Source organism: Microplitis mediator, chromosome 1 (genome assembly GCF_029852145.1).
Source record: "Microplitis mediator isolate UGA2020A chromosome 1, iyMicMedi2.1, whole genome shotgun sequence".
Taxonomy (NCBI): domain Eukaryota; kingdom Metazoa; phylum Arthropoda; class Insecta; order Hymenoptera; family Braconidae; genus Microplitis; species Microplitis mediator.
In genome coordinates, this window is record NC_079969.1 from 10,758,078 (window position 1) to 10,782,683 (window position 24,606).

The window sequence follows — 24,606 nt, forward strand, 5'->3', positions numbered from 1 at the left end:
CTAACTATAGACACCTCGGAGTGTGCACCAGGAGTTCAAAACAATATTGCCATTAATCCTGTATCGTTCAATTATAAAAAAGCAAACTGGCGTAAGTTTAATAAACATCTATTAAAAAACTATCACGAGGAAGTAAACATCCCTAGTGATAGAAATCTATCAGTGGAGGAAATTGATGGATACATCAATCTACTGGAAAATAAAATTACCGAGTCAATAAAAACAACGATCCCCACAATTAAAAGAAGAGACGACTATTTTATCAAATACGACAACAAAAACATCAAACGACTACACTCATACAAATCGTTCCTTTTGAGAAGGCAATTTGACAACATAGCAATAAGTCTACAAGAAAGATACAGGATCAAAATGATCATCAAACGCATTAATAAGTTGCTACATAAAGAATTTGGAAAAACCGTCACAGCATACTGGGCAGCACAGATCAAATCAATAAATTATAAAAATCCCCAGGAATTCTTTCCGAAAATCAACAGGATGCTTCGACCACGAACAGACATCAGCATCAATACACTCAAAGTCTCAATCGATAATAATCCATTGAGCAACGATCTAACGCAAAAATACCCAGAATTAGTAAATAATGGAGAACTGGTGGCCACTGACCCTGAGTCTAAACTCTACGTCATTGGTAAATATCTAGAAGGAATTAATTCACCTAGGTACACCAACATCGGTACACTTACCAAAGCTAGAGTGGACAAAGTCGCAGAAGATACCAAAAATCTTAAAAATACCATGACCGAAAATAAACAAACATTCACCAAGTTCTCTGAAGACAACCCAGCACATTATCCAGTTCAGCAGGACGGCGAATCTAAATTCCTCTTTAGCTACATAGAAGTCCTGGTCATACTCAAGAAACTCAAAAATAAAACGTCGGCGGGATTAGACAACATACCAACGATAGTGCTCAAAAACCTGTCAGAAACTGTGATAAAAGACTACACGGTGATCTTTAATAACGCGATCAACAACGCCTACTACCCAAAAAGATGGAAAGTAGCAAAAGTGCTGCCTATCCCGAAAAAAGAAAAAAATCCGGAAGCTCCGCAAAGCTATAGACCGATTAGTCTCACAATGAGCATTAGTAAGATCTTCGAGAAGCTAGTCAAAAAACAACTGGACATCATTATCGATGACAAGAAGGTCATCCCGGATAACCAGTTTGGGTTCAAGAGAATGCATGCAACCACGCACGCGATCAACAAACTCTTATCCGATATTAACAACAGCCTTCATGAAAATCAAATAGTGGGAGCAGTGTTCCTGGACCTCGAAAAAGCGTTCGACTCCGTATGGATAAATGGACTAATCAGTATATTAGTTGAGCGAAAATTCCCAATGGGATTGATATTTCTAATAATTGATATGATCACGGGAAATTCATTCCAAACGTGGGATGGACAACTATTGTCACAGGCACATTTTAAAATTGACGAAGGTTTACAGCAGGGCAGAGTTTTATCACCTATTCTCTTCAACGTTTTTGATGGCGGAACAAATCAGGCAGCTGAGCTAGAATCAAATGGTGTCAAATCCAACTCCTTTGCGGACGATAGAGTTATATATACAGCAGACCATAAGGTCGACACGGTCATCCAGAAGCTGCAGGACAGAGTGGATAGAATCAATAAACATTACAGGGACTGGAATCTCACGATAAATGGCAGCAAGAGTGAAGTCATTTTCTTCAGACGAGCATGCAATCACCTGAAAGTGTCGCAATATAATCGCATAAAAGCAGCGAAAATCACAATAAAAGACAAAAATGGCATAAAAACGGAGATCCCAGTCAAAAAAACTGTAAAATATCTGGGGGTGACATTCGATCACTTGATACATCTAACCAAGCATCATAAAATACAGCTCGAGAAAGCTAGAACAGCTATCAAATGCAACTCCAGAATATTTTATAACAGCAACCTATCAGTAAAAGCAAAACTCATCTGCTATCAGCTTCTGGTACGACCACTAATTACCTATGCCGCACCAATGCTTTGGAACATGGGCCCAACTGTCATGGAAAAATACCGTAGGCTAGAGAGATCGGCACTCAGAGCTTGTATTAGAAAATATAGGAAAGCTGAAACTGGTTACCTGGAAAGAATAAGTAATGCCAAAATATATAATATGGCCAAACTAACTAGAATAGACTGCTTTTATCTAAAACTATGCAGAAATTATTATGCCAGGTTTCAAGATATCGGGAATCCTATAATGGAAAACCTACGATGTCCTAGTGATGAGATATGCGAAGAGAGATGCGAAACCGGATACCTGTCACCGGAGATGTTCATATTTTGTGATAAAAAGGGAGTATTACAGAATGAATATAACCTACCAACGATATACCATGACAAGAGACACTGTACCTCCAAAAAAATTAAGCTCATCAACAATGAGCAGGAGAACATATCTGACTTCTCTAAAGCGCTGCCTAGAGTAGACATAGTGGACAAGCATAGACTAAGTACCGACTACTGGTGGCTGCAGAACGACGCAAGGCACATTGATGAGATCCGGAGAAGAACTAACTGGGAAACATAACTCGGGATGCGAGAGCATATTAATGAGGCTTATATAAGCTAATTTATATTTCAGTGCACATCTTAAAGATGATTTTGTATATATGTATATATGTTTATATGTAAATAATTCCCACTCCCATCCTATCAACCCAATCCTAACACCCCAGCCCGATCCCAAAAAGATGCAGATGTATTTTCAACACCTCAGTTTTTTTACATCTTATTTATTTATACTGAATAACGTATTATTGTTAATTACTTAATAGTTTAAAGCTGAATAAGCTCATAAAAATTATTTGCAGTTGTCGAGATCTACCTTGTGTAGCAAGGCAATTATTATTTATATTTATATTATAAGTTCATTGTCCGAGTGTTTTAAAGTAATTTTTATACTTGTATTACTAATGTATGTGTTTGAGGTTAAATAAAAATTATCTTTTTCAAAAAAAAAAAAACCAACGAGCCTTCCAGTCTCTGTCCGGCAATGGTAGGAGATAGATCGTGTGAGTAGAGTGTATCTCTAAATCATATATTTCTGTATTATTTATGCATCAGCAGTATATATAAATTGTGAGAGTTAATAACAAAGAACGAACTTCTATTCAGTGTGTTTTGTAGTGTCCAGATATTTATTTATTATAAATAATTTCTGGCATCGTGAACAAACGCATGTTTAGCCTCAAAATGGGTGACAAAGGCGATGCCTCTCAGACCCAAGCTAACTCTTCCGGACTTCCACAAGGACCGGCTAAAAATTCTATTAAATATAATGCTAATTTATTGGATAATAAATTATTTAAAAAATACATTGATACAGGTATGATAGCTAAAAACATCTTAAAAGCAAATAAACAAGCAGTGGTACCCAACCTAAAGCACGCCCGCACCAGACACTCTTCTGAGTCCGACGGCACCCCGTCAGATGGAGCCATGAGTCACGACGGAGAGAAGTTTTTAAAACCACGAAAGCCCGCGAAGATGAGGCGCACTACACAAACAGCTGGAACAGCTGTCAACAACAAATTTGATCCCCTCACGGACTCGGATTTAACAGACAATGAAGATCAACCTACTATTAAAAGAAATCATACTGGCAAGAGAAAAATAACTCCAGAATCAAACAGCAATAACCAACAACAAACCAGAAGTCAAAATAATGCAAATGTTCAAAAGGAGCAAAACAAAAAGCCTAAAGGTAGACCACCTCCTATTTTCGCAAATTTCAAAGGTATAAAAGAAACAACAACACTACTTACAACAAGCAATGTCCCAAAAACAAGTTTTATAGTACGTGAATTCGATGAAACCTACATAAGGATTTATCCGAACGACATTGAAACCTATGATTTATGTATAAATGCTCTGAAAGAAAAAAAAACTCAATTCTTTACCTATACACCCAGACACCTGAAGATAAAAACAATTGTCCTCAAAGGTGTACGTGGTGGCTACGACGAAAATGATGTCAAGTTGGCCCTGGACGAGCTTAAACTACAAGATGTCAACATCACAAAGGTCAGTAAGCTAATCTTTGACAGAAGCAAACCTCAGCTTTTCCACTTTCTTGTTTCAGTGTCTAATGACAGCAAAACTGCCACGTTAACCCGACTAAAGTCACTATTATCACAACCTATCAGATGGGAAAGGCTGAGAAGGCCCACAATCTTTATGTGCAAAAGATGCCAACAAACGGGACACTCTAGTTCTAATTGTCATATGACACCGGTCTGCGTTAAATGCGCCGGTGAACATGAAGCCAAAGACTGCACTCTTCAGCCAGGTACCGATAAAAAACTTCTTAAATGCACTAACTGTGATGAAATTGGACATCCAGCCAGTTACAAGGGCTGTCCAGCACTTAAGTTGATTACCAAAATCAAGACTCAAAATAGACAGCAAAATGAAGTCAAAAAGCGAAACTTATCTAATGCAATCAACAATTACACCAGGCCTGACCAGTCATACGCCAACTTATTCAACACCAACCAAAATAACAGCTTTCCACCACTTCCTAGGCAGAAATTACCACCTACAGAAACAATTCCGCCAAGTCAGGCGAATCATACGACACCAACGGGCTCAAACTACACCGGTAATATTACAAATAATCTGGAATCACTTCTCAACTCTTTTAAAAACGACATCGTTAAAGAAATCAAGCAGCTTAATAACAAAATTAACTTAAACTCTAGAAGAATAGACATAATAATGTCTTCACTTGGTTTGGATGAATAATGGCGCGTGTTGCGCCCACCAAACTAAAAATAGCGGCTATCAATGCCAACTCAATAGTCACCCTGAAACGAAGGTACGACCTACAAAATTTTATTGATCACCACAAAATAGACATCTGTCTAATTTCAGAAACAAAATTAAATTCAAATCACAAAGTTCAACTTTCACAACATCAACTCATCAGAACTGACAGACCCAGCTCCAAAAAAGGAGGAGGAACTGCTATAGCCATCAATCGGAAATATAAATTTACAGCTATTCATCATCCTAATTCATCGACGAATAAAGTAGTCGAATTCACGGCCATTAAGATTAGAATAAATTCTAAAGCCAATCTCGTCATCATAAGCATATATGCCACACAATGCACCAAGAACACCTTCATAGTGGAGCTCAATAAAATGATGAACAATTTCCAACTGGACAACTGTGATAATTATTATGTAATTGGAGGAGACTTAAACGCTAAAAATGTCACTTGGGGAGACACCTTGTCTAATGATAGAGGTGAACAACTCATTGATTGGCTGGAAAACAACCACATTGAGTTCAAAGCCGCTCTACTATCACCAAATACACCAACTTACCCTAATGCCAACTCATATCTCGATCACTGTATCATTGATATGAGACTGGATGTAGATAATCTTATCAATGGTAAGCTCCAAACCTTACCGTATGACAGCGATCACGTGGCATTCACTCTAACAATATGCATCGAGGATATTCACCCAGGATTCCTAAATAATAAATCAGATGATCAGGTAACCTACAATTACAAGAAAGCAAACTGGCGGAGATTCAATAAATCTCTGTTAGAAAACTACAACGAAGATGTCATCATACCCAGTGACCGGAATCTCTCAATCCAGGAAATTGATAGTTTCATCACACTCCTGGAAGACAAAATAAACACGGCGATTGGAAAAACGATCCCGAGGATAAAAAGAAACGAAGAGTATTTCATCAAATACAACAATAATAATATTAAAAGGTTGCATGCCTACAAATCCTTTCTCATCAGCAGGAAGTTCCAAGGTCTAGCCATCAGCCGCCAAGAAAGCATCAGGATAAAATCTACCATCAAACGAGTAAACAAACTTTTACACAAAGAATTCAAAAGATCTGTCTCAGCGTACTGGGAAGCACAAGTCAAAAATATTAATTATAAAAATCCTCATGAATTCTTTCCCAAGATAAATAGGATGCTCAGATCACGCAAAGACATCAACATCAACACCCTAAAAGTGCCAATAGATAATAATCAACTCAGCAATCACTTCAGTCATAAGTTCCCAAATCTCGTCGTTAACAACGAGATCATCGCAACAGATCCTGAGACTAAACTCTACATAATTGGTAAATATCTCGAGAGCATAAACTCACCTCGCTACACCAACTGGGGATCAACTACCAAAAATAATGTAGACTTGATAGCTGATGAAGTTAAAACTTTAAAAGATTCATTAAGGAATGACCACCAAACCTTCACCGTTTTTTCAAAAACCAATCCAGCTTACTATCCTTCCTCTCAAGATGATGAGATTAAATTCCTGTACAGCTATCACGACGTAGCTGCGGTCTTCAAGAAACTAAAAAACAAGACGTCATCTGGTTTAGATAAAATTCCAGCGATTGTGCTAAAAAACCTACCAGTCCCAGTCATCAGAGATTATACAGTCATTTTTAACAACGCTATTAATAATTACTACTTCCCAATAAGGTGGAAAGCGGCCAAAGTCCTTCCTATTCCGAAGAAGGACAAAAACCTGGTATCACCACAAAGTTATCGTCCAATCAGCTTGACCACCAGCATCAGTAAAATATTTTAAAGGCTCATAAAAAAACAGCTAGACATCGTTGTCTTTAATGGAAAAATAATACCTGAAAATCAATTTGGCTTCAAAGCTAGACACGCCACTACACACGCTATCCATAAATTCATCTCTGACATTAACTATAATCTCCGTGAAAACCTGATAACTGGTGCAGTACTGCTGGATCAAGAAAAAGCCTTTGATTCGGTTTGGATCAATGGGCTGATCTACATCCTAGTATCCAACAACTTCCCCATGGGACTGGTGCTATTATTACTGGATATGCTGACAGGCAATTATTTTTATACTTGGGATGGTAAGCTTCTATCCTCGGAGCGTTTTCAAATTCTTGAGGGACTCCAACAAGGCAAAGTTCTCTCACCTATACTATTTAATATATATGACAGCAACACAGACTCAGCCGCTAACCTAAACTCTGATGGCATCAGATCACTCTCATTCGCTGACGACCGCGTCATCTACTATGCTGGGAATAAGGCCGACTCCATTATTAGTAAATTACAGGACAGAGTGAATAGAATTAACAACCACTATCTCAACTGGAACCTTAAAATAAATCCACATAAAAGCGAAGTAATATTCTTCAGACGTCCATGCAAGCAGATAAAGGTGTCCCAATATAATCGGATCCAAGCAGCCAAAATATACGTCACTGATAACCTAGGAAAATCTTCTGTAATTCCTGTTAAAAAAACTGTCAAATATCTTGGTGTTACTTTTGATCATCTGGTGCACATGACCAAACACCATAAATCACAATTACAAAAAGCTAAACAAGCCATCAAAAGCAACTCAAGAATATTTTACAACAGGAATCTATCAACTAAAGCTAAACTCATCTGTTATCAGCTACTGATACGGCCACTCTTTACCTATGCTGCTCCGGTCCTATGGAACATGGGACCGACGGTCATGGAAAAATACCGTAGAATCGAAAGATCTGCGCTGCGATCCTGCCTGAGACTGTATAGAAAATCTGAAACCAACTATCGTGAACGTATCAGCAATAATGACATCTATAAGAAAGCCAATATCACCAGAATTGATTGCTTCATCCTTAAACTCTGCAGAAATTATTACGCAAGGTACAATAACATCGGCAACTCCATAATGAACAACCTAAGCTGCCCCGACGACGCGACCTGCACAGACATTTGCAGCTCTGGGTATATAGCACCCGAGTTATTCATTTTCTGCGACCGTAAAGGCGTAATCCAGAACGAACACAATGTCCCAATCATTTATCACGAGAAAAGACATTGTATGAATCACCGCATCAATACTAACTCCAACGAGTACAACAACCTAGACTTTTCTACGGCGTTACCACCAATAGATACAACAAACACCAAAGTATCAAAAGACTATTGGTGGCTATCGCGAGATCCAGCTCATAATGATGAAATAAGAAGAAGAACTCTGTGGGAGCACTAGCTCATTATACTCTGCAGGCCAATTACAGCGACTTAAAAGTGCATTTTTAATCATAAAAACAAAGTGCAAAAGCTAATATTATTATTATTATTATTATTATTAAGTGCTTATTATTAATATAATACTGTAAATATGTATATATGTATATATCTTTCCCCTTCAACCTCTCCCATCTTCCCGATTCCCTTTACCCTCACCCTTCCCCCTATCAAGACAGATGTATTTTTCCAAACCATAGTTTTTTACATCTTATAATTTAATCTGATAACAGTAAATGTTCATACTCCTAACTATATGTCATAATAAAATTATCTTATTTAATATTTATAACTAACGAGATCTACTGCTCGTAGCCAGTTAGTATAGAAATTACACTAAGTATGAATATGTTAAAGTATTTTTAAGTAATGTTTTTATACTTATTAAATTTTTGTTATGTATTTTGAGTGAAATAATAAAATTTACTTTCCAAAAAAAAAAAAAAAAAAAAAAAAAAAAACCAACGAGCCTTCCGGCAGTCTCTGTCCGGCAACGGTAGGAGATAGATCGTGTGAGTAGAGTGCATCTCTAGTTCATATATTTCTGCATTATTTATGCGTTAGCAGTATATATAAAATTGTGAAAGTGTTAATAACAAATAACGAACTTCTATTCAGTGTGTTTTCTAGTGTCCAGTTATTTATTATAAATAAATTCTGGCAACGAGACCAAACGCATGTTTAGCCTCAAAATGGGTGACACTGGCGATGCCTCTCAGACCCCAGCTAACTCTTCCGGACTTCCACAAGGACCGGCTAAAAATTCTATTAAATATAATACTAATTTACTGGACAATAAACTGTTTAAAAAATACATCGAAACAGGTATGATTGCTAAAAACATCCTCAAAGCAAATAAACAAGCTGCAGTGGTACCCAACCTCAAGCACGCACGCAGTAGACACTCTTCGGAGTCCGACGGCACCCCGTCAGATGGAGCCATGAGTCACGACGGAGAGAAATTTTTAGAAACCGCGCAAGCCCGCGAAGCTGAGGCGCACTACACAAACAGCTGGAACAGCTGTCAACAACAAATTTGATCCCCTCACGGACTCGGATTTAACAGACAGTGAAGATCAACCTACTATTAAAAGAAATCATACCGGCAAGAGAAAAATAACTCCAGAATCAAACAGCAACAACCAACAACAAACCAGAAGTCAAAATAATTCAAATGTTCAAAAGGAGCAAAACAAAAAGCCTAAAGGTAGACCACCTCCCATCTTCGCAAATTTCAAAGGTATAAAAGAAACAACAACACTACTTACAACAAGCAAAGTCCCAAAAACAAGTTTTATAGTACGTGAATTCGATGAAACCTACATAAGGATTTATCCGAACGACATTGAAACCTATGATTTATGTATAAATGCTCTGAAAGAAAAAAAAACTCAATTCTTTACCTATACCCCCAGACACCTGAAGATAAAAACAATTGTCCTCAAAGGTGTACGTGGTGGCTACGACGAAAATGATGTCAAGTTGGCCCTGGATGAGCTTAAACTACAAGATGTCAACATTACAAAGGTCAGTAAGCTAATCTTTGACAGAAGCAAACCTCAGCTTTTCCACTTTCTTGTTTCAGTGTCTAATGACAGCAAAACTGCCACGTTAACCCGATTAAAGTCACTATTATCACAACCTATCAGATGGGAAAGGCTGAGAAGGCCCACAATCTTTATGTGCAAAAGATGCCAACAAACGGGACACTCTAGTTCTAATTGTCATATGACACCGGTCTGCGTTAAATGTGCCGGCGAACATGAAGCCAAAGACTGTACTCTTCAGCCAGGTACCGATAAAAAACTTCTTAAATGCACTAACTGTGATGAAATTGGACATCCAGCCAGTTACAAGGGCTGTCCAGCACTTAAGTTGATTACCAAAATCAAGACTCAAAATAGACAGCAAAATGAAGCCAAAAAGCGGCACCTATCTAATGCAATCAACAATTACACCAGGCCTGACCAGTCATACGCCAATTTATTCAACACCAACCAAAATAACAGCTTTCCACCACTTCCTAGGCAGAAATTACCACCTACAGAGACAATTCCGTCAAGTCAAGCGAATCCTACGACACCATCGGGCTCAAACTACACCGGTAATATTACAAATAATCTGGAATCACTTCTCAACTCTTTTAAAAACGACATCGTTAAAGAAATCAAGCAGCTTAATAACAAAATTAACTTAAACTCTAGAAGAATAGACATAATAATGTCTTCACTTGGTTTGGATGAATAATGGCGCGTGTTGCGCCCACCAAACTAAAAATAGCGGCTATCAATGCCAACTCCATAGTCACCCTGAAACGAAGGTACGACCTACAAACTTTTATTGATCACCACAAAATAGACATCTGTCTAATTTCAAAAACAAAATTAAATTCGAATCACAAAGTTCAACTTTCACAACATCAACTCATCAGAACTGACAGACCCAACTCCAAAAAAGGAGGAGGCACTGCAATTGCCATCAATCGGAAATATAAATTTACAGCTATTCATCATCCTAATTCAGCGACGAATAAAGTAGTCGAATTCACTGCCATTAAGATTAGATTAAATTCTAAAGCCAATCTCGTCATCATCAGCATATATGCCACACAATGCACCAAGAACACCTTCATAGTGGAGCTCAATAAAATGATGAACAATTTCCGACTGGACAACTGTGATAATTATTATGTAATTGGAGGAGACTTAAATGCTAAAAATGTCACTTGGGGAGACACCTTGTCTAATGATAGAGGTGAACAACTCATTGATTGGCTGGAAAACAACCATATTGAGTTCAAAGCCGCTCTACTTTCACCAAATACACCAACTTATCCTAATGCCAACTCATATCTCGATCACTGTATCATCGATATGAGACTAGATGTAGATAATCTTATCAATGGCAAGCTCCATTTTTATATAGTGGAAACCTAAACATGCAAACATGCAAATAACCTTCTCAATAAGACAATTTATAGATAAATTAAGAAAAATATAGATAGCCCGAACTGGGAATCGAACCCAGACCAATTCGGTAACGCGCCGAGTGCTCTACCAGTTGAGCTATCCGGCACTATACTATATTCCGTTCAATTTGATCTATAACTTATTGAGCCACACCGTCCTTCGTACGGTAATACACCATTTTTATATAGTGGAAACCTAAACATGCAAACATGCAAATAACCTTCTCAATAAGACAATTTATAGATAAATTAAGAAAAATATAGATAGCCCGAACTGGGAATCGAACCCAGACCAATTCGGTAACGCGCCGAGTGCTCTACCAGTTGAGCTATCCGGCACTATACTATATTCCGTTCAATTTGATCTATAACTTATTGAGCCACACCGTCCTTCGTACGGTAATACACCATTTTTATATAGTGGAAACCTAAACATGCAAACATGCAAATAACCTTCTCAATAAGACAATTTATAGATAAATTAAGAAAAATATAGATAGCCCGAACTGGGAATCGAACCCAGACCAATTCGGTAACGCGCCGAGTGCTCTACCAGTTGAGCTATCCGGCACTATACTATATTCCGTTCAATTTGATCTATAACTTATTGAGCCACACCGTCCTTCGTACGGTAATACACCATTTTTATATAGTGGAAACCTAAACATGCAAACATGCAAATAACCTTCTCAATAAGACAATTTATAGATAAATTAAGAAAAATATAGATAGCCCGAACTGGGAATCGAACCCAGACCAATTCGGTAACGCGCCGAGTGCTCTACCAGTTGAGCTATCCGGCACTATACTATATTCCGTTCAATTTGATCTATAACTTATTGAGCCACACCGTCCTTCGTACGGTAATACACCATTTTTATATAGTGGAAACCTAAACATGCAAACATGCAAATAACCTTCTCAATAAGACAATTTATAGATAAATTAAGAAAAATATAGATAGCCCGAACTGGGAATCGAACCCAGACCAATTCGGTAACGCGCCGAGTGCTCTACCAGTTGAGCTATCCGGCACTATACTATATTCCGTTCAATTTGATCTATAACTTATTGAGCCACACCGTCCTTCGTACGGTAATACACCATTTTTATATAGTGGAAACCTAAACATGCAAACATGCAAATAACCTTCTCAATAAGACAATTTATAGATAAATTAAGAAAAATATAGATAGCCCGAACTGGGAATCGAACCCAGACCAATTCGGTAACGCGCCGAGTGCTCTACCAGTTGAGCTATCCGGCACTATACTATATTCCGTTCAATTTGATCTATAACAAACCTTACCGTATGACAGCGATCATGTGGCATTCACTCTAACATTATGCATCGAGGATATTCATCCAGGCTTCTTAAATAATAAATTAGATGATCAGGTAACCTACAATTACAAGAAAGCAAACTGGCGGAGATTCAATAAATCTCTGTTAGAAAACTACAACGAAGATGTCATCATACCCAGTGACCGGAATCTCTCAATCCAGGAAATTGATAGTTTCATCACACTCCTGGAAGACAAAATAAACACGGCGATTGGAAAAACGATCCCGAGGATAAAAAGAAACGAAGAGTATTTCATCAAATACAACAATAATAATATTAAAAGGTTGCATGCCTACAAATCCTTTCTCATCAGCAGGAAGTTCCAAGGTCTAGCCATCAGCCGCCAAGAAAACATCAGGATAAAATCTACCATCAAAAGAGTAAACAAACTTTTACACAAAGAGTTCAAAAGATCTGTCTCAGCATACTGGGAAGCACAAGTCAAAAATATTAATTATAAAAATCCCCATGAATTCTTTCCCAAGATAAATAGGATGCTGAGACCACGCAAAGACATCAACATCAACACCCTAAAGATGCCAATAGACAATAATCAACTCAGCAATCACTTCAGTCATAAGTTCCCAAATCTCGTCTCTAACAACGAAATCATCGCCACAGATCCTGAGACTAAACTCTACATAATTGGTAAATATCTCGAGAGTATAAACTCACCACGCTACACCAACTGGGGATCAACTACCAAAAATAATGTAGACTTGATAGCTGATGAAGTTAAAACTTTAAAAGATTCATTAAGGAATGACCACCAAACCTTCACCGTTTTTTCAAAAACCAATCCAGCTTACTATCCTTCCTCTCAAGATGATGAGATTAAATTCCTGTACAGCTACCACGACGTAGCTGCAGTCTTCAAGAAGCTAAAAAACAAGACGTCATCTGGTTTAGACAAAATTCCAGCGATTGTGCTAAAAAACCTACCAGTCCCAGTCATCAGAGATTATACAATCATTTTTAACAACGCTATTAATTATTATTACTTCCCAATAAGGTGGAAAGCGGCCAAAGTCCTTCCTATTCCGAAGAAGGACAAAAACCTGGAATCACCACAGAGTTATCGTCCGATCAGCTTGACCACCAGCATCAGTAAAATATTTGAAAGGCTCATAAAAAAACAGCTCGACATCGTTGTCTTTAATGGAAAAGTTATACCTGAAAATCAGTTTGGCTTCAAAGCTAGACACGCCACTACACACGCTATCCATAAATTCATCTCTGACATTAATTATAACCTCCGCGATAACCTGTTAACTGGTGCAGTATTGCTGGATCAAGAAAAAGCCTTTGATTCGGTTTGGATCAATGGGCTGATCTATATCCTAGTTTCCAATAACTTCCCCATGGGACTGGTACTATTATTACTGGATATGCTGACAGGCAACTATTTTTATACTTGGGATGGTAAGCTTCTATCCTCGGATCGTTTTCAAATTCTTGAGGGACTCCAGCAAGGCAAAGTCCTCTCACCTATACTATTTAATATATACGACAGCAACACAGACTCAGCCGCTAACCTAAACTCAGATGGCATCAGATCACTCTCATTCGCTAACGATCGCGTCATCTACTATGCTGGGAATAATGCCGACTCCATTATTAGTAAATTACAGGACAGAGTGAATAGAATTACCAGCCACTATCTCAACTGGAATCTTAAAATAAATCCGCATAAAAGCGAAGTGATATTCTTCAGACGTCCATGCAAGCAGATAAAGGTGTCCCAGTATAATCGGATCCAAGCAGCCAAAATATACGTCACTAACAACCAAGGAATATCTTCCGTAATTCCTGTTAAGAAATCTGTCAAATATCTTGGTGTTACTTTTGATCATCTGGTGCACATGACTAAACACCATAAATCACAATTATTAAAAGCTAAACAAGCCATCAAAAGCAACTCAAGAATATTTTACAACAGGAATCTATCAACGAAAGCTAAACTCATCTGTTATCAGCTACTGATACGGCCACTCTTTACCTATGCTGCTCCGGTCCTATGGAACATGGGACCGACGGTCATGGAAAAATACCGTAGAATCGAAAGATCTGCGCTGCGATCCTGCCTGAGACTGTATAGAAAAGCTGAAACCAACTATCGTGAACGGATCAGCAATAATGACATCTATAAAAAAGCCAATATCACCAGAATTGATTGCTTCATCCTTAAACTCTGCAGAAACTATTACGCAAGGTACAATAACATCGGCAACTCCATAATGAACAACCTAAGCTGCCCCGACGACGCGACCTGCACAGACATTTGCAGCTCTGGGTATATAGCACCCGAGTTATTCATTTTCTGCGACCGTAAAGGCGTAATCCAGAACGAACACAATGTCCCAATAATTTATCACGAGAAAAGACACTGTATGAATCACCGCATCAATACTAACTCCAACGAGTACAACAACCTAGATTTTTCTATGGCGTTACCACCAATAGATACAACAAACACCAAAGTATCAACAGACTATTGGTGGTTATCGCGAGATCCAGCTCACAATGATGAAATAAGAAGAAGAACTCTGTGGGAGCACTAGCTCATTAAACTCTGCAGGCCAAGTTACAGCGACTTAAAAGTGCAATTTTAATCATAAAAACAAGTGCAAAAGCAAATATTATTATTATTATTATTATTAAGTGCTTATTATTAATATAATACTGTAAATATGTATATATGTATATATCTTTCCTCTTCAACCTTTCCCATCTTCCCAATTCCTGTTCCCTCACCCTTCCCACTATCATAACAGATGTATTTTTCCAAACCATAGTTTTTTACATCTTATAATTTAATCTGATAACAGTAAATGTTCATACTCCTAACTCTATGTCATAATAAAATTATCTTATTTAATATTTATAACTAACGAGATCTACTGCTCGTAGCCAGTTAGTAGAAATTACACTATGTATGAATATGCTAAAGTATTTTTAAGTAATGTTTTTATACTTATCAAATTTTTGTTATGTATTTTGAGTGAAATAATAAAATTTACTTTTCAAAAAAAAAAAAAAAACCAACGAGCCTTCAAGACTCTGTCCGTTCGCGGTAGGAGAAGCATCGTTTGTGCAGCCTCTGTGCCTTTTATATGTGATTTTTATAAGTGCGCTCACCTATACAAAGCCCGACACAATTAATAATTTTTATACAGTGAACCTGTGTACTGAGTGTCATTGGGACTTTTATTTATTTATAATTTCTCTCTGAAATAAATAAAACTAAAGTGGAAATACAGTCGTCACAAGTGTACAAAGGGCGGAAGGCCCGACAAGCATCCATCATGGACGGTCTAAAAAGAAAGCTGGATGATCCAAACACCAGCTCCAGTGGAAGTGAAGTGGATTTGGCAACAATCAAACAAATGAAAGAATTTGATAAGTTATTTAACACAAATAAATTCGCGGAAATTTATAAAGCTACAAAAAAATGTGGCGTTAAACCTAACCTTGCAGTCACAAGACGCAATAGCAAATCATCGGATAACTCGGACGGTGAATCACTGAATAACGACCCGGCGGTGGATAAAGAAGGGTTCCGGAAACCACGCCGAACGGCAAAAGTGCGTAAAGTAAAGGACCTCACAGATGTCACTACCAAAAACTCTTACTCCGATTTAGACGAGGACTCAGATATGGACACGGACTCACCACTCCATAATAAAAACAATAACAACAATAAAAAAACTATCCTAGGTAACAATAAACCAGCTACTAAAAATATACCAAAATTAAAACCCCCACCCATATATGCACAATTGCTGAGTATTAAAGACGCAATTGTATTTCTGAAAGATAATAACATCCCTACTACGGAATTTATGGTTAAAGAATACGATAATAAACTCATAAATATTAGTTCAAACAATATTGAAACATATGACACAATAATCAAAATCTTGAAAGAAAAAGTGGTGGAGTATTTTACATACACTCCAAGACATTTGAAAATTAAACCCCTCGTCCTAAAAGGAGTAAGAGGAGGATACAACGAAAGTGATGTCGCCGCTGCGCTCATCGAACTTAATTTACCAGATGTAAAAATTAATAAAGTCTCCAAATTAATTTTCAATAAAGAGGCGCCTAGTCGTTTTCACTTCATAGTCACCTTATCTCACGACAGCTTAGCAGCGCCATTAACAAGACAAAAGAAACTGCTAAACCAATTTATTAGATGGGAGAGACTAAAAAAACCAACGATATTTCAATGTAAAAAATGTCAACAAATCGGACATGCCAGCAGCAACTGCAATTTCAAGCCCAGATGCAGCAAATGTGCAGAAGGACATGAAGTCAAAGATTGCCCTCTTAAAGAGTCTAACGATAAATCTAAACTACGATGTATAAATTGTGGTGAGCAAGGTCACTCAGCGGCATACAAAGGATGCCCGATGCTAAAAATGACCACAAAAATTATTAAACATATGAAGCAACAAAACCCAGGTAATAAAAGAAACATCACAAACTCAATTAATAATTATGTAGTACCGAATAAAACTTACGCCAGCATAATCAATGGACCCCAGGCCCAACCAACTCACAGAAGCCACCTAACAGCCCAACAGTTAAACGATAATATTAATCGCAACATTAACACTCCTAGTAACAACAATAATAGTAATTCCAACACATCAAATCTCGAAGCTCTACTCTCAAACTTTAAAAATGAGATTATCAACGAAATCCATGACCTCAACAAAAAAATAATTAATAACTCAATTAGAATAGACCATATAATGGCCCATTTCAATATGGAATAGTCATGGATCCTAACGACATCAACAACATCAAAATAACAGCAATTAACGTCAATTCAATTGGCTCACTTAAACGTAGATTTGACCTCCAAAAGTTTATCGACCACTACCAACCTGACATTTGTCTACTTTCCGAAACCAAACTAAATCCTAAACATAAAGTGCAGCTTACCCAACATCACCTGATTAGAACTGACAGACCCAACTCAACAAAGGGTGGAGGAACAGCTATAGCAGTTCACAAAAAATTCACATTCACTACCATTCAATACCCCAACTCACGGAACAACAAAATCATAGAATATACAGCAATCAAGATCAAAACTAACTCCCAGAACACACTAATTATCATCAGTTTGTATGCTACACAAAGTACTAATAAAACATTCATCACAGAGCTGAACAAACTAGCTGAAGAATTCAAATTAAACGATAGCAAGGTATACTATATCATTGCTGGAGATTTTAACGCCAGAAATACCTCCTGGAAAGATTCTGTCATCAACGACAAGGGAAGACAATTGGAACAATGGATAAATAATAAAAATATCGACTACAAAGCAGCACTAATCTCACCCGATAAACCGACATTCCCAAAAACGGGCTCGTATCTGGATCATTGTATTATTGACATGAGAATCACCGTTACTAACCTCATAAATGGTAATCTACGAACTCTACCATATGACAGTGACCACGATGCAATCTTCCTCATAATCGATGGTGATGATATAGACACCTCAACAACTGGAATACAACCAAATACAACTTCCTCCTTTAACTTTAAAAAAGCTAACTGGAAAAAATTTAACAAATTCATCAGTCAAACTTACCCTACAGAACCCATCATACCAAGTAATAGAAATCTATCTATAGCTGAAATCGATCAAGCCATTACCCAACTCGAAAACCTGATCACCGAGGCCATATGCAAGATCATACCCAGAAACACCAATAGAAACACTGCATATTATCATAAATATGACAATAAAAAAATTACAAAACTTCACGCCTACAAATCCTTCCTGATCTCCAGGCTATTCAATAATATCGCAATAAGTCTACAAGAAAAAAACAGAATCAAATTACTGGTGAAACGGATAAACAAACTACTCCATAGTGAATTCAAAAAAACAGTCACAGCATACTGGGCAGCCCAAATCAAAAATATCAATTACAAAAATCCACTGGAGTTCTTCCCGAAGGTTAATAAATTCCTGAGGCCCAGAAAATCAATTAACATCAACACACTAAAAGTCCCACTAGATAACAGCCGATACAGTACACTAATCCATCAACAATATCCACACCTGGTGAACAACAACGCAGTCATAGCATCTGACCCTGATGATAAACTTCTTATTATTGGCAAGTATCTGGAGAGCATCAACGCACCAAGATACACAAACATTGGGACCAGAATTAAAAATACAGCTGACGCAACAGCAAAACACCTAGCTGATCTGAAGGACGAAATGAGAGCTGCTAAGGCCACTTTCACGACATTCTCCGACAGCAACCCAGCCCACTATCCAACTCATCAAGATGTTGAACCAAAATTCCTCTTCAGCTATATAGAAGTACTACTGATACTTAAGAAACTTAAAAATAAGACCTCAACTGGATTGGACAACATACCGACAATAGTGATTAAAAATCTGCCAGAATATATCATCAAAGATTACACTGTAATATTTAACAATGCCATCAATAATGCTTATTACCCAACAAGATGGAAAGCTGCTAAAGTACTTCCTATACTGAAGAAGGATAAGGACCCAGAATCACCTCAAAGCTATAGACCTATTAGCTTGACCATGAGCATCAGTAAGGTATTCGAAAGATTAATCAAAGTCCAGATCGAGCAAATTAACACAAAAAATAAAATTATACCTAATAATCAATTCGGATTTAAAAACAAACACTCTACCACACATGCACTCAACAAGTTCCTGTCAGACATCACCAAGCACCTGCACAATAATCTAATTGTTGGAGCAGTCCTGCTTGATCAAGAAAAGGCATTTGACTCGGTCTGGATTCACGGACTCATATATAAACTTTTCATCTTCAAATTCCCAATTGGACTAATCCTCCTGCTACTGGACATGCTGATAGGCAAATACTTCTACACCTGGGATGGCACTTCATTATCGAAAATAATCTTTAACATCGAGGAAGGATTACAGCAAGGTACAGTATTATCACCAATACTGTTCAACATCTATGACAGCGACACCAACTCGATGGCAGACCTAATTACAGAGGACATGGACTCAGGCTCTTTTGCTGATGATAGAGTAATTTATACTGCTGACAAGATGGTGGACGCCCTTGTGGACAGGCTGCAAGATCGTGTCAACAAAATTAATCAACACTACATAAACTGGAATCTAAAAATTAATGCTACAAAAAGTGAACTCATATTCTTCAGAAGAACCGTTAAACAAGTTAAAGTCTCTCAATATAATAAACTAAAATCAGCAAAAATTACTGTCCGAGATCATACCGGTAAATTAAACACAATCCCACAAAAAAAAACAGTCAAATACCTGGGCGTCACCCTAGATCATCTTCTTCATATGAACGATCACCACAAAACTCAGCTAGTAAAAGCTAGAAACGCCGTAAAATATAACTCCAGAATATTTTACAACAAAAATTTAGCTGAAAAAGCAAAAATTATCTGCTATCAACTACTCATTAGACCACTGATAACATATGCTGCCCCAGTCCTCTGGAATATGGGTCCCACGATTATGGAAAAATTCCGTAGACTAGAGAGGTCGATACTACGCTCATGCACCAGGCTCTATAGGAAGGCGGAGACTGACTATAAAGAAAGGATTAGCAACACCGTGATATATCAAAAAGCAAATATAACCAGGATTGACTGCTTCTACTTAAAACTATGCCGCAATTATTATGCCAGTTACCAAGACATCAACAACCCGTTAATGGAAAAACTCAAATGTAACGACGAGGAAGACTGTAAAAGCAAATGCCAATCCGGTTATATTACGCCGGAAATGTTCATTTTCTGCGACAAAGCTGGAGTCCTCCAGGACGCTTATAATCTGCCGTCAATATACCACATCAAAAGACACTGTAAAAATAAAAAAATCAATTTGTCTCAAGAAGAAGACATCCAATACATATTCTCGACAGCACTGCCCAGTGTTGACATCGTAGATAAAACTAGACTATCTAAAAACTACTGGTGGCTCCTAAGAGATGCCAAACACATCGACGAGATAAGGCGGAGAACTCGCTGGAATCAGTGAACCAAGACCTCACCAACTCAACTAGTCACTAAGTGATTAACTCTGTACATATGTAAATAGTGTATATAATTTATTATTTATATATCCCATACCTACCGTCCACCTTATCCCCTTCTCCCTATCACCCTCCCACTCCCATATAATTAATTAGATGTTTTTTTTAGTACTCTATTTTTGACATCTATTACTTAAAGTACGTGTTGCAGAAATTTTAAAGCAAATTAATCCAAGTCTGGCATTGAAAAATATCGATATATTTAATATAATATAAATCTTGTATAGTGGCGAGATCTACCCACGGTAGCAAACCACTTAATAATATAAGTTAGTGTCTAAGTTTTTATAGTTAATTTTATATCTTTATAACTGTATTTTGATTTGAGCAAAAATAAAAATAACTTTTCAAAAAAAAAAAAAAAAAAAAAACCAACGAGCCTTCAGTCTCGATCCGTCCGCGGTAAGAGAAGTATCGTGCTCGCACACTGTGTTGCTTTTAATTGAATATTTTAAGTTGGAACGCAATCATTCAGTTCGCTGACCTATATTTAGGTGAATTTTCGCCTGTTAGATAATTAGTGATTATTATTTTTGCCTGTGCCACTAGTTTTTTCGCATAATTAGTGTTCTTGGTTCTCAACCACATGCCTAACCCCATAGCGGGGAAAGCCGCGCAAAGCGGCAGTGCTAAAGACACCACAGTGTCAAATATAATATATAATAATGATGTGCTGGCTAACAAAATTTTTAATAAAAATATTAGTGTAGGCTTAATCGCCAGAGATATTTTACTTGGCAATAAAAATAAAAATAGTCAACAAACAGCAAAGCCTAATCTTGAAAACGCAAGAAGCCGCTCATCATCCGAGTCCAGCCAAAAATCAGGAGATGGCGCCACTGACATGATAACTGACGAATTTATCGCGCCACGCAAGCCCGCGAAGGTGCGCAAAACTTCAAAACAGCCAAACGTAAACACTAGTAACCAATTTATGGTTCTCTCAGAGGATGAACAATCTGAGACTGAAATTAACCCTTATTCAAAAAGTAACAGTAATAAAAAAAATAAATTAAATAATAATGACAAAACCAAAATAAATATTGAAAATCCGGAATCTACCAATAACAAATCAAATTCTAAAATAAATAAGGTTAAACCGCCTCCAATCTACGTTCAACTACAAGGTATTAAATCCACAATTACCTCCCTGAGCTCCGGCGGAATCCCATCTACCGACTTCTTAGTCCGGGAATTTGACGACACATTCACAAAAATATTTCCAAGCAACATGGAAACTTACGATCTAATTATCGCCTTACTTAAAAGTACGACAACTAGATACTTTACATACACTCCTCGCCACCTCAAGATTAAAACTGTGGTATTAAAAGGAGTAAAAGGTGGATATGACGAAAAAGATGTCAAATCTGCACTGGATAGCCTCAACCTACCAGATGTCAAAATTACTAAGGTTAGTAAATTAAATTTTGACAGAACTAAACAGCATTTATATCATTTTCTAGTATCAGCAACAGCTTCTAGCACGCTGGCACCTCTCACAAGACAAAAAACGCTATTGTCACAACCAATTAAGTGGGAAAGACTCAGAAAACCTACCATATTCATGTGCAAAAGATGCCAGCAAACCGGCCACTCCAGCGCTAACTGTCAACTGCCTCCAGTCTGCGTCAAATGTGCAGGCGATCATGAGTCAAAAGACTGCACCATCACATCTCCAATGGACAAATCTCTTCTTAAGTGCATCAACTGTGGGGAAACTGGCCATCCAGCGAATTACAGAGGATGCCCGGCTCTAAAGCTAATTACCAAAATCAAAAGTAATAATAAAAAAATTAATGAAGCAAAAAAGAAAAAACTAGTCAACGCAATTAACAACTATGTCTCACCAGGATACTTGTATGCGAATGTTATGAACCCTGATGGAGCTAGACACTTTCCTCCTCTGCCAGGGGCTAAATCAAGGTCGGCGCGATTGCCATTTGATCACAACATCCTCGACAGTCCTCCTGAGACAACAACAGGTAAGCCCCGAACTCTAGTACCTCCAGGATGGAAGAACTACTCATATCATTCAAAAATGATATTACAAAAGAATTCAGAAAAATAAATGATAGAATTTCAGCAAATACTACCCGAATCGACCAAATAATGGCCACTCTGTTCTCCGAAGACGAATAATGGAGCAAGCCTCGTATAAAAAAATTAAAATTGCCGCTATAAATGCCAATTCAATTGGTACTATTAAACGTAGATATGATCTGCAAACCTTCATTGATCAAAACGAGATTGACATATGCCTCATATCCGAAACAAAATTAAATGCCAAGCATAAAGTCCAATTATCTAATCACCAGTTGGTCAGAACAGACAGACCCAACTCTACCAAAGGTGGTGGGACTGCTATAGCAATTCACAGCAAGCTAAAATTCACGACAATTCATTTTCCTAATTCTTCAAAAAACAAAGTCATAGAGTTCACAGCAATAAAAATAAAAACTAATCCAAATACTAATTTAATAATAATCAGCATCTACGCAACACAAAGTAATGGCCAAAAATTCATCCATGAGTTGGCAAAATTGATGAAAGATTTTAAGCTTGACACCAGCAACAACTACTACCTGATAGCGGGCGATTTCAACGCAAAGAGTACTTCGTGGGGCGATATGACATCAAATGACAGAGGCGACAAACTGATAGAGTGGATGGAGGCCATTTATGTTGAGTACAAAGCGACACTCCTCTCTCCTAAAAGTCCAACCTTTCCCAAAGCCAAATCCTTCCTGGATCACTGCATCATGGACATGAGAATTGATATCGAAAACCTAGAAAATGGGAAACTTCCAATCCTACCATATGACAGCGACCATTGGGCAATCACTCTGACCATCTCTACTGATGACTGTGCTCCTGGATTACTTGAACAACAGGATACTCATCTCAAAGCCCGCAATTTCAAGAAAGCTAACTGGGTTAAATTTAGGAAGCACCTACTAAATAACTACGATCAAGACATCAAAAGCCTTAGTGACCATAATCTGTCTATAGAGGAAATTGACAACCATATTGAACAACTGGAGAGCATCATAACAAACTCAATCAAAGCCACAATTCCACTTATCAAGAAAATAGAAGACTACTTCCTGAAATATAATAATAAATCCATAAAACGCCTACATGCATACAAATCATATCTCATCAGACGACAATTTGACAACATCCCCATCAGTAACCAAGAAAAATCCAGAATCAAGCTCACCATCAAAAGAATAAATAAACTTATCCATAAGGAATTTAAAAATACAGTCACTGCTTACTGGGAGGCACAGACCAAGAGCATTAACTACAAAAATCCGCAAAAATTCTTCCCCAAAATTAACCGTATGCTCAGGCCGAAGAAAGACATCAGCATCAACACATTAAAAATTCCAATGGACAATAGTACTCTCAGCAACCACTGCTCCAATAAGTTTCCTGAACTAGTCAACAACAACGAAATCATAGCTACAGATCCTGACACAAAATTGCATATCATAGGTAAATACCTTGAAAGCATAAACGCTCCAAGATACACCAATCTTGGTACCATCACAAAATTAAGTGTCGACACGGTAGCTACAGACATCAAGAAGATAAAAGACAACATGAGAACTACAAAAGGGTCTTTTGTGGACTTCTCAACGAGTAACCCAGCTCACTACCCGGTAACAAAAGATAATGAGCCGAAATTCTTGTTCAGTTACATAGAAGTCCTGTTAATTCTACAGAAGCTTAAAAATAAAACATCTGCTGGGTTAGATAACATTCCTACTATCGTGCTTAAAAATCTACCTGAATTAGTCATTAAACATTACACCATCATATTCAACAATGCGATTAATTTAGCGTACTATCCTCAAAGATGGAAAGTCGCAAAAGTGCTTCCCATCCCAAAGAAGGACAAAAACATAGAGCTGCCGCAAAGTTATCGACCAATCAGTCTCACCATGGAGTCAGTAAAATCTTTGAAAGACTGGTCAAACAACAACTGCACATTATTATTAGCGACAAAAAGATCATACCAAATAATCAATTTGGATTTAGAAACAAGCATGCAACAACCCATGCAATGA

The 24,606-nt window shown here is 37.5% G+C and overlaps 1 protein-coding gene across 1 annotated transcript; it reads left to right on the forward strand.

The window, feature by feature from the left end:
* The first annotated feature begins 22,671 nt into the window (after positions 1-22,671).
* On the forward strand, positions 22,672-24,606 carry LOC130663506 (uncharacterized). Its single transcript, XM_057462767.1, has 2 exons — positions 22,672-22,967; positions 23,022-24,606. Exons 1-2 carry the CDS (start codon positions 22,672-22,674, stop codon positions 24,604-24,606), a joined length of 1,881 nt encoding a protein of 626 aa, XP_057318750.1.